The following is a 12248-nucleotide window of genomic DNA, read 5'->3' on the forward strand; positions in this document are numbered from 1 at the left end:
AGGTGAGAATGAAATGAGATTAGTGTAGATCAGGGGTTCCTAACCTTTTTTTAGGCCATGGACCTTGGGAACCCCTGGCCTCAATGAGGATTGCTCTAGGTTGTAAGGGGACATTAGTGTGGTGAATTCCTCGGAGCAGTGATCTATGGAATTTGTTGCCACAGGCGGCTGTGGAGGCCAAATTATTACAAATATTTAAGGCAGATGTTACAGGATGCAGAGTTGGGCTGAGTAGTGGCAGATGGAGTTCAACCCGGAAAATTGTGAATTGATTCATTTCAGCAGGTTGAATTTGAAGGTAGAATATGGTGCTTATGGCAGGATTCTTAGCAGTGTGGAGGAACAGAGGGATCTTGGGGTCCATATCTCTCAAAGTTGCCACGCAGTTCTGTAGGGTTATTCAGAAGGTGTACAGTATGTTGACCTTCGTTATTTGGGGTATTAAGTTTAAGAGTCATAAAGTAATGTTGCAGTTCTGTAAAACCTTTATAAGACCCTGCTTGGAGTTTTGTGTTCAGTTCTGGTCACATCATGATAGGAAGGATGTGGAAGCTTTAGAAATGGTGCATGTCTAATGAAGATAGATTGAGTGAGATAAAGATTTTCTGTTTGAAGTGAAAGAAAATGAGTGGTGACTTGACAGAAATGTACAAGATAACAGGCACAGATACAGTGGATAGTCAGAGACTATTTGCAAGGGCAGAAATGGCTAATACAAGGAAGCATAATTTTAATATGATTGGAGGAAATTACAGAGGGGGATATCAGGGATACATTCTGTACAGAGAGTGGTGAGTGCATTGAACAGCCTGCCAGGGGTGGTGGTAGAAGCAAATACATTAGGGGCATTTAAGATGCTCTTAAATTGGAACATGGATGATAGAAAAAGGGAGGGCTATGTACAAAGGAAGGCTGAGATTGATTTTGGAGCATGTTAAAATGCTGGCACAACATTGTGGCCAAACATTTATTATAGTAAGAGATCACTAACTACTCAATGGTAAAATAGCATAGCATTTTGTTTGTAATTTGTTGAGAACTGGCCGTTACATTGGCAAGGCCAACTATTACCCTTCACTTCCACACCACACTGCTCTGGACAATAGAGTGGGGCAGCTGGTTGAACTACTCCAGTGCCATAGGGCCAGTCATGACCTCCGTTTCTGTCAAGGATCAAAGATCAAGAGGCAACTTTATTCGCCAGATACACTCAGCAGCCTCTTTATTACAAAGGTACTTCTGCTCATTAATACAAATAACTAATCAACCAATCATGTGGCTGCAAACTCAATGCATAAAAGCACGCAGACATGGTCAAGAGGTTCAGTTGTTGTTCTGACCAAACATGTGCACCTCTTTCACCTCAGATGGTTGAAGAAGTTTGGTACAGGCTCTGGAACAGTTTGTGGTTGGAGTGTCTCAGGTCCCCAGTGATCCTTTTGGGCCCTTTTTACACACCTGTCTTTGTAAATGTCCTGAATACTGGGGTGTTCACACCTACAGATGTGCTGGGCTGTCCGCACCACTCTCTCCAGAGACCTGTGATTGAGTGAAGTATGGGAAACTGTTCCAGCTGTTACCATCTGGGAAACAGTACCACAACATAAAAGCCAGGACCAACAGGCTTCAAGACAGCTTCTTTCACCAAGCCATCCGACTGATTAATTCACACTGATACAATTGTATTTCTATGTTATATTGACTGTCCTGTTGTACATACTATTCCTTATAAATTACGTTATGTCCCCGTCACATTGCACATTTAGACAGAGACATAACGTAAAGATTTTTACTCCTCGTGTATATGAAGGATGTACGTTTTAACATCAATTCGATTGAATTCAGGATGGGGAAGAGATGTGGTCTAGGTGAATTTGACTGTGGAATTACAATTGGTGCAGACAGGATGGTTCTCCTGAACATTGCATACATGCTATGTTGCTGCTGGAATGTTTGGTGAGACCTGTAGGCTCCCTTCAAATCTTTCTTAGCCTGTGCTGACTGTTAATGCAAACAATGTACTCGACTGTATGTTTTGATGTGCATGTGCTAAATATATGAATTTCAAAATGATTGTCTGGCTGTGCCAGTAAACTGAAGTTAAACAGAGAATGAGGCATGTTTGTCCACTGTGTGACTGTGATGTAGGTCCGGCTAATCTCATGCAGGCAGCTGGAACTAGTTTTGATTGGCTTCATGGTTAGCACATGGTCCTATTTCCGTGCTCTATTATTCAAGGTGAATATACCAATGCATGTTACATATTAGGAGGAGGAATAGGTCCTCTGGATCTTCAGACCTGCTCTGCTATCTAATGACAACATAGGCAATCCAACTCTGTTCCATATTGCTTTGTAGCTGCAGAAAACCCTTCACCCACTTGTTACCAATTATTAATCTACATGGGTCTTAACAAGTGTTAAAAACATTCTGCTTCTGCCACACAGTGAGGAGAGACTCAGCAAACTCCGAGAGAAAAAATAAGTTATTTTTAAACCATAATGTTCCCCAAGAGGAAATGAACATAGAACATAAAACAGTACAGTGCAGGAACAGACCTTCTGGCCCACAATGTTGTACGGAAACTTTAAACTAGTAATCGAATTGCTAACTAAACTAATCTCTTCCACCTACGCAATATCCATATCCTTCCATTTTTCTCACATTCTGAACATCTCATAAAAGTCCCTAATGTTTCTGCTTGTACCACCACCTCAGGCACCCACCACTCTGTGTAAAGAAACTTGCCCCTCATGTCTCCTTTGCAATTGCCCGCTTTCACTTTTAATGCATGCCCTCTAGTATTAGACGTTTCAATCCTGGGAAACAGATACTGTCTGTCTATGCTTCTCATAATGTTATAAACCTCTATCAGATCTCCTCTCAGCCTTCGCCACTCCAGAGAAAATAACGCAAGTTTGTCCAGCCTCTCATTGTAACACATGCCCTCCAATCCAAGAGGCATCCTGGGAAACCTCTTCTGCACCCTCTCCAAAGCCTCAACACCCTTCCTGTAATGTGGTGGCCAAAATTGCATACAATACTCAGGTAGCCTAACTCAAGTTTTATAAAGCTGCAGCATAACTTCCTGACATTTGAACTTAATGCCCCAACTAATAAAGGTAAGCATGCTATATGCCTCCTTAACCATCCTGTCAACCTGTGTAGACACCTTCAAGGAGCTGTGAACTTGGACCCCAAGATCCCTCTGCTCTTCTACACCATTAATGGTCTTGCCCTTAGCAGCATACTGTCTTGTTACATTTGACCTATCCACCAAGGTGCAACATTTTACATTTGGCTGGGTTAAACTCCATCTGTCATTTCACCAATCTTGGTATCATCTGCAAACTTACTAACCTACCCATCTACATTTTCATCCAGGTCATACTGTATATATATATCACAAATGGCAGAGGTCCCAGTACAGATCCCTGAAGAATACCACTACTCACAGACCTCCAGCTAGAATAATTCCCTTTGATTAATATCCTCTGTCTTCTATGGGCAAGCCAGTTCTGAATCCAAATAGCCATTTCACCATGGATCCCATGCATCTTAATCTACTGGATTGACGTCTGATGAGAAACCTCGTCAAAGGCCTTACTACAGTAGGTGCTTGGAAATTTTCCATCCAAATCCACCATCAAAGCAGCCAGGATCTGTTAAGTTTCCATAATGTCACATCTCTTCTAAACTCCAATTGATAAACTGGTCTATCATTCAGATGAGAGACTCTGCAGTTGCTGGAAGTTTTGTGTGGCACATACAAAATGCTGGAGTAACTCAAAAGGCAGCATCTATGCAGTGGAATAAATAGTTGGCATTGCAGACTGAGATCCTTCATCTGCTCAGATCTGTCCATCTGTTTTATCTAACCTTTACTCATTAGACAATCACTTTAAGTAACAGCTTAGTTAAGTTTTTCTAAATTACTTTCAATGTATTAACATCCTTCCTTAAATAAGACCAAAGCTATGCATGGTACTTCAGATGTGAACTCTCGATAACTTATATAAAGGAATGATGACCTTCCCTCTTTTGAGTTCAGTTCTCCAAGTAATTAACATTCTGTTAACTATCATATTTCTCACAGTACTTGAATATTGGCCTTTTCTAAATTGTGCACTTCAACACCGATGTAATTTCTCTTACTTACTTACTGCCTGTTATGCCACTGGTGTTTAGGGCAGCAAAGAAGGTCCTTCATTTCTGTCTATTCATATGGTCGCCCACAGTTGTAGAAGGATTCTTCATTGCTGTTCCCATACAGTTTTGTTTTTACCAGTCTGGATTGTTAGCCCTGAGTTGAACTCCCAAACCTGGAGGACTGGTGGACCACTTTTAGTCTGGCCTCTACCCTTTGACCTGTTTGGCATGGGTGAGCCTACCAAGAACCAAAGCATAAGGCCCTGACTCCAGCCAGTGTAGCTCTCCAGGACATTTAGGTACGCAAGCCTCCAAACTCTACAATGGAGTTGTGGTCCTCCTGGAGAATCTCTCCTTCTGCATCTCATTTTTTCTATTTCCATTACTTCTTTTTCCATTTATTCTAAATATTCTGTGGAAATCTCTATTTCTACACTTTCCAATATTATACACCAGTTTCTACTTCCTTCCCCATTCACTTACCTATTTGTATCCCCTTTGTATCCCCTTGTAGCCATCTTGTACCTCCTTCACAATTTACATTTCTAACTACTGTACCTTTGTGTTATCAGAAAAAAGTAACAACCATACCTTTTCGCCTTCATCCATTATTGACATAAATTGTAAAACTTGGGGCCCTAGAACTCATCCCTATGGCGGTCCAGTCTGGTCAAAATGGCACCAAGCCGCAGTTTCATTGAGGTTGTGGCTCAGACATAGTTGTTTTTAAGGTTCGCAGGGATGGTTGAAGAGTCAGAGTGTCAGGTTAGGGTTTTGGGACAAGGACATGGGGGTATTAGAGGACAGGCTGGACTTTAAGGCTCCCCTCTGTGCTCTGCATTTGAAGGCCAGTGATGTGGATGCGGGGCAAAGGGCATCTGTGGTCAGATGTCCTGGGTTTGGAGGACGGTTTGTGCCAGTGAGTAGGAAGGTGGGAGAGCAGAAAAGGGCTTGCTCTACTGTTGTTGTTTTGTGTGCTGTTCTGCTGAACATGGTGGACATGCTACGTTGATTCCTTAATGTGTGGCAATACTTGCGGGCAGCCCCCAGTACATTCTCAGATTGTGAAGGTAGTTAGCACTAAAGGAGATGAATCTCAAGGGCGTCTAATGTATACATACTTTGATAATAAATGTACCTTGAAATTTGAGTTTGAACTTTAAGATTTATTTCACTGTATGTTTTGATGTACATATGACAAGTAAATGAATCTGAATCTAATTACCATAAAAACTCTATATATTGCTGTTCACTTTTTCCAGACAGAACAGAATTAGGCCATCACGTCTGTTCCACAGTTCCAACATTCCTGCTCCGCAATTAAATCTGGCTGATCTAATATCCTTCTCAACCCCTGTCTTCTCCACGTAACTATGACACCCTGACTAATCAAGAATCTCTTAATACCCAGTGACTTGCCTTCCACAGGCGAAGTCATTTTCCTTTTAATCAGCCAAATTGTCTATCTGCACCAATATTTTACCTGCTGCTAAATTTTATTTTCCTCATAGCCTTATCAAATGCCTTTTACCAATTAACATATGTTTTTGGTGTATAGTTTATTATTGTCACATATGCTGACACCCAGTGAAAAAGTTAGTTCTGAAAGCCTTCCATACTGATTGTTTCTAAACATAAGTACACTGTGGCAGTAGAAGGAAAGACAACAATGGAATGCAGAGTATAGTTTTACAGTTACAGAGAAAGTTCAGTGCATAAGGTCACATTAGAGTAGACTGTGGTCTCCAAAGTTCGTCTGTAATATACAAGAAACCTGTTCAAGAGTCTTAAAACAAATCACCAACTGTCAGACCTACAGGAACGACAAAATTGCAGCCAGCAGGGTGAGTATCAGTGATTTAGGGATACAAAATCATAAAGGTAGCAAATATGGTACTCAAAATGTTATATCCCAAAGCACGGAATTTAAAAAATAAGGTGACTCATGGCTGAAGGATGGTTGTAGTTGGGAGCTGAATGTCCAAGGTTATATGTTGTATTGGAGGAATAGGAAGTTAGGCGGGGAGTGGGGTGGCATAACTCTGCTGGTAAAGAATGGCATCAGATCAGTAGAAAGATGTGACATAGGATTGGAAGATGTTGAACCATTGTGGGTTGAGTTAAGAAACTGCAATGGTAAAAGGACCCTGATGGCAGTTACATACAGGCCTCCCAACCGTAGCTGGGATGTGGACCACAGATTACACAGGGAATAAAAAAGGTGTATCAAAAGGGCAATGTTATGATGGTCATGGGAGATTTCAACATGCAGGTCAATTGGGAAAATCAGGTTGGTAATGGATCTCAAGAGACAGAGTTTGTTGAATGTCTAAGAGATGGCTTATTAGAGCAGTTTGTTGTTGAGCCCACTAGGGGATCAGCTATACTGGATTGGGTGTTATGCAATGAACTAGAGGTGATTAGAGAGCTTAAGGTTAAAGAACCCTTAGGAGACAATGATCGCAATGTAATTGAGTTCAACTTGAAATTTGACAGAAAAAGAGCAGAGCCTGATGTAGCAGTATTTTGGTGGAGTAAGGGAAATTACAGTGATATGAGAGAGGAATTGGCCAGAGTAAATTGGAAGGAGCTGCTGGCAGGGGTGACAACAGAGTAGCAATGGTGTGATTTTTTGGGGGAAATGAGGAAGGTACAGGAGAGATGTATTCCAAAAACACAGAAATAATCAAATGACAAAATAGTACAGCCACGGCTGACAGGGGAAGTCAAAGCTAATGTAAAAGCAGAAGAGAGAGGACATTCAACAATGCAAAAATTAGTGGTAAGACAGGGGGTTGGGAAACTTTCAAAAACCTAAAGAGAGCAACTAAAAGAATCATTAGGATGGAAAAGATGAAGCAAGCTAACAAATAATATCAAAGTGGATAGTAAAAGCTTTTTCAAGTATGTAAAAAATAAAAGAGAGATGAGAGTAGATATAGGACCATTAGATCATGAGGCTAAAGAAACAAGGTGATGGCAGATGAACTAAGTAAGTATTTTAGATCAGTCTTCACTGTGGAGGACACTAGCAGTGTGCCTGATGTTGAAATGTGTGAAGGAAGAGAAGTGGGTGCAGTTATTATTACAAGACAGAAGGTGCTCAAAAAGTTGAAAGACATAAAGGTACATAAGTCACCCAGACCAGATGAACTGCACCCTAGGGTTCTGAAAGACATAACAGTAGAGAATGTGAAGGCATTACAAATGAGCTTTCAAAAATCATTGGACTCTGGCATGGTGCCACAGGACTGGAAGATTGCAGATGTCACTCCAGTCTTTAAGAAAGGAGGAAGGCAGCTGAAAGGAATTTATAGACCAGTTGGCCTGACTTCAGTGGTTGGGAAGTTTGGAATCAACTGTTCAGGATGAGGTTATGGAATACTTGGTTACACAGGGCAAGATGGTACAAAGTCAGCATGGTTTCCTTCAGGGAAAATCCTGCCTGACAAATCTCTTGGAAGTCTTTGAGGAGATTACAAGTAGAATAATTAAAAGGATGCAGTGGATGTTGTATAGTTGGACTTTCAGAAGGCCTTTGACAAGATGCCACACATGAGGCTACTTACCAAATTATCAGCCCATGGTATTACAGGAAAGGTTTTGGCATGGTTAGAGCATTAGCTGATTGGTAGGAGGTAGCAAATGGGAATAAATGGATCCTTTTCTGGTTGGCTGCCAGTGACTAGTGGTGTTCTGCAGGGGTTGGTGTTGGGACCACTTTTTTTTAATGCTGTTTATCAATGATTTAGATGATGGAATAGATGGCTTTGTTGCCACTTTTGCAGATGATATGAAGATTGGTGGAGGGGCAGGTAGTGTTGAGGAAACAGGAAGGCTGCAGAAGGACTTAGACAGATCAGGAGAATGGGCAAGAAAGTGGTAAATGAAATACAATGTTGGAAAATGCATGGTTATGCACTTTGGTAGAAGAAATAAAAGTGCAGGTCATTTTCTAAATGGGGAGAAAATTCAAAAATCTAAAATCCAAAGGGACTTGGGAGTCGTCATGCAGTACACCCTAAAGGTTAGCTTGTAGATAGAGTCAGTGGTGAGTAAGGCAAATACTATGTCAGCATTCATTTCAAGAGGTCTAGAATACAAGAGCAGCGATGTAATGCTGAGGCTTTATAAGGCACTGGTGAGGCCTCATCTTGAGTATTGTGAACAGTTCTGGGCTTCTTATCTACAAAAAGATGTGCTGGCATTGGAGAGGGTCCAGAGGAGGTTCACAACTATCTAACATTATTATCTTTTCACAATGCTATGTTTACTTTGCTTGGATTGCCTCGTTTTCTGTTCCTATGTTATAATATCATTTGTAATAGCTTCCAGTGCTTTAACTCCAATATATGTATGTAAAGTCAACTGACTTGTAGTTCCTACATCCCATGTTCTTCCCCCTTCTGATAAAAGGGTTTTATTTGCTCTTTTCTGATCCATTGGAGCCTTGCCTTAATCTACAGAACTAAAAAAAATTAACACCCTTGTATCATCTACCCATGAGCCATTTCTGTTGGATGGAGTCCGTTAGCGACTGGAAATTTATCAGCTCATGGGTACAAACTGATCAACCCTTCCATCAGCTACTTTGGTTGTGTTGAGGTTGAGTTATGCTGAAATGCATCAACTGGCCATGATGTTTCGATGAACTTCGTTAGGAACATGATACTTTTGAGCCACAGATCTAACAGTTTGCTCAGTATCCTGCCCCGGTGACTAATTTTTGTATGTTCCAATTTCCCTCTTAATTCATATTTTACGGTAGTTTTTGAAGGTTTCACATGTCTGTTGTGTAAAGACAGATGCAAAGTAACTGCAGTCTTTATTTGCTATTCATTTGTTTTCAATTAATAGGTCCCAGGCACACTTTCTATGGACCAATCAATGCTCACTTTGTTAGGTTGTTGAGTGTTAGTCCAGGGGTACCTGAACACCAGTCTGATTGCAATTGTCCAGAATTAAGGCATAAGGACCAGGTATATGGGCTCCAGAGTAAATTATCCACCAGACTTGCTTGTGAATGAAACTTTTGATTACAATTTATTTATCATTTGAACTTATGCAGGTTGAGTACCCCTTATCTGAAATTCCAAAATGCAAAAACCTAAGAAATATGAATTTTTTTGTGTGTTGATGCAATGTCACAAATGGAAAGTTTGGGGTGATACAGTAGCTTAGTGATTAGAGCAAGATTTCAGCAAGAAGAAGGAATTGGTTGTTGACTTCAGAAGGAGTAGCGGACCACACGACCCCATCTACATCGGTGGTGCGCAGGTGGAACAAGTCAAAAGCTTTAAGTTCTTCGGGGTGAATATCACAAATGACCTGACTTGGTCTAACCAAGCAGAGTCCACTGCCAAGAAGGCCCACCAGTGCCTTTACTTCCTGAGAAAGCTGAAGAAATTTGGCCTGTCTCTTAAAACCCTCACTAATTTTTATAGGTGCACCATAGAAAGCATGCTTCTAGGGTGCATCACAACCTGGTATGGAAGTTGTCCTATCCAAGACCGGAAGAAGCTGCAGAAGATCGTGAACATAGCCCAGTACATCACACAAACCAATCTTCCATCCTTGGACTCACTTTACACCGCACGCCGTTGGAGCAGTGCTGCCAGGATAATCAAGGACACAACCCACCCAGCCAACACACTTTTTGTCCCTTTTCCCTCCAGGAGAAGGTTCAGGAGCTTGAAGACTCATACGGCCAGATTTGGGAACAGCTTCTGTCCAATTGTGACAAGACTGCTGAACGGATCCTGACCCGGATCTGGGCCGTACCTTCTAAATATCCGGACCTGACTTCCACTACCTTACTTTCCCTTTTCTATTTTCTAATTATGATTTATAATTTAAATTTTATTATATTTAATTCAATTTGCAATTCAGGGAGCGTGAAGTGCATAATCAAATTGTACGCTCTAGTATCAAATGTTTGGTGACAATAAAGTAAAGTAAAATGCCAGTGACCTGGGTTCAATTCCCACTGCTGCCTGTAAGGAGTTTGTATTTTCTCATGTGGGTTTCCTCTGGGTGCTCTGGTTTCCTCCAACAATACAAAGATGTACAGGTTGGTAGGTAAGTTGGTTATAGTACATTGTGATTAGGCAAGGGTTAAATCGGGGGATTGCTGGGCTCTGTGGCTCAAGAGGGCCAGAAGGGCCTATTCCATGCTGTAACTCAATAAATGAATATTGTGCGTGGAATGGGCTGCTGACGCCGGTGGTGGAGGTGGATATGAAAGGGTCTTTTAAGAGACTCCTGGACAGGTATGTGGAGCTTAGAAAAATAGAGGGCTATGGGTAACCCTAGGTAACTTCTATGTTAAGGACATGTTCAGCACAGCTTTGTGGGATGAAGGGCCTGTACTGTGCTGTAGGTTTTCTATGTTTCTAACCCTTCTATCCTCTTCCTCTGAATCATAGTCCCTAACATCCCTTTTTGAATCAGAAGTAGTTAAAAATTAAAAAAACTATTAAAAACATTCAGATGGAAAAGGCAGAATCTATTTTTTCTAAACTATGTCTCACAATTACTCCCACTTTAAGTCGAATGCCAAGCTGAAGAGAAAAATATTTGCTTAAATCTTGAACTTGTAAACAAGTCCCGGTCTGTTTGTTCATTACTGGCTTGTGATAAGCAAAGTTGTCGCACCTCCCACCCCCTGCAAATCTCATTCATTTCCTGGCCAGTTCCACCCTGACCCTTCCAGGATGCAAAAGAAATCATGTTACCTTTGCTCCTCTCTTTAACAAGGCTTCTGCAATGGCCTTCCCCAATCCTTGGGATGCCCCTGTTATTAAGCCCACGGTGTTCTTCAGATTCATTTCGGTTCCAGTTGTCTCTCTCGATGCTCAGCCCTCTGCCTGTGCTTTCTTTTTGCAACTGCCTGTTGACTGACAAGGAAAAAGCACCTCCTCCTGCTCTTTAAATCTTAACTCACTGGCCACTAGCCAGGGAAACACCTTCAAACATTTGCAGCTTCAGGAAGTAATAGTCGCATCCCAAAACAATTTCAAGCTGTTTTGACAATTCTAACTCACTCAAATGTAAGTGACACTTCTTAATGGACAAGGATCTAAAATAGTGATTGTTTGAGCTCATCTGATCTTTGAAGCAGCCTTGATTCACTAGAGTGCTACATTGCTTTGCATGAAGACTTTTCTTTTGTATCTCTACACTCCAGTGACCCTCTGAATAAACAGAATGAACTTGCCTATTCGTCCAACTGCTCTGCGATTTATAATACTTCCTCATGGTAAAAACACTGTAGTATATTCTTGGCTCTCCATTTCCTCAAAAGGCTATGAAAGTTCAACATGTTCCCAAAGACCTTAACCAAATTTTACAAACAAGAGAAAATCTGCAGATGCTGGAAATCTGAGCAACACACACAAAATGCTGGAGGAACTCAGCAGGCCAGACACCATCTACAGAAAAGAGTACAGTCGACGTTTCAGGCTGAAGGGTCTCGGCCTGAAATGTCGACTGTACTCTTTTCCTAGAAAAGAGTCTGCGAGAAACTGCAGTGAGTTGTAAACACAGTCTATCACAAAAGCCAGCCTCTCCTCTACTGGCTCTGTCTACAATTCCCACTGCCTTAGGAAAACTGGCAACATAAAGTAAAGCAACACCCACAAAATGCTGGAAGAACTCAGCAGGTCAGGCAGCATTAATGGAAAAAAATAAAGAGTTGGTGTTTTGGGCCGAGGCCTTCTTCAGGACTGAGAAGGAAGGGGAATGGTTGCCAGAATTAAAAGGTATGAGGGTCCACCTCTCCCCTTTCTCGATCTCTCTGTCTCCATCTCTGGAGACAAACTGTCAAACGTCATCATTTATAAACCTACTAACTCCCATGGTTATCTCAACTATACCTCATCCCACCCTACCTCCTTTAAAAAGTGTTGCTCCCTTTTCTCAGTTTCTTCGACTCCACTGTATCTGTGTCAGGATCAGGGCCGGATGGACCCAAACGCAGGACACAGCCACTGAAGTGCTAGGGGGAGGACAGGATGGGGATGCCAAGGCATTTAAGGGTTAATGCAGGCGGGGCTGGATCTAAGAGTTCAGACGAGGCGGGCAGGAGGATCCCAGAGTTC

General features: G+C 41.7%; 1 protein-coding gene across 1 annotated transcript in view; it reads right to left on the reverse strand.

Moving 5' to 3' along the window:
* Positions 1-11025, reverse strand: part of LOC132396292 (15-hydroxyprostaglandin dehydrogenase [NAD(+)]-like) — a 77646-nt gene extending 66621 nt beyond the window's left edge. The window contains exon 1 of the mRNA XM_059973819.1: positions 10884-11025. Within this exon, the coding sequence (XP_059829802.1) occupies positions 10884-10976 (93 nt within the window). The 5' untranslated portion in view covers positions 10977-11025. The remainder of the gene's footprint in view (positions 1-10883) is intronic.
* Between the last annotated feature and the right edge of the window lie 1223 nt (positions 11026-12248).

The sequence above is a fragment of the Hypanus sabinus genome, chromosome 7 (assembly GCF_030144855.1).
Source record: "Hypanus sabinus isolate sHypSab1 chromosome 7, sHypSab1.hap1, whole genome shotgun sequence".
Lineage (NCBI taxonomy): Eukaryota > Metazoa > Chordata > Chondrichthyes > Myliobatiformes > Dasyatidae > Hypanus > Hypanus sabinus.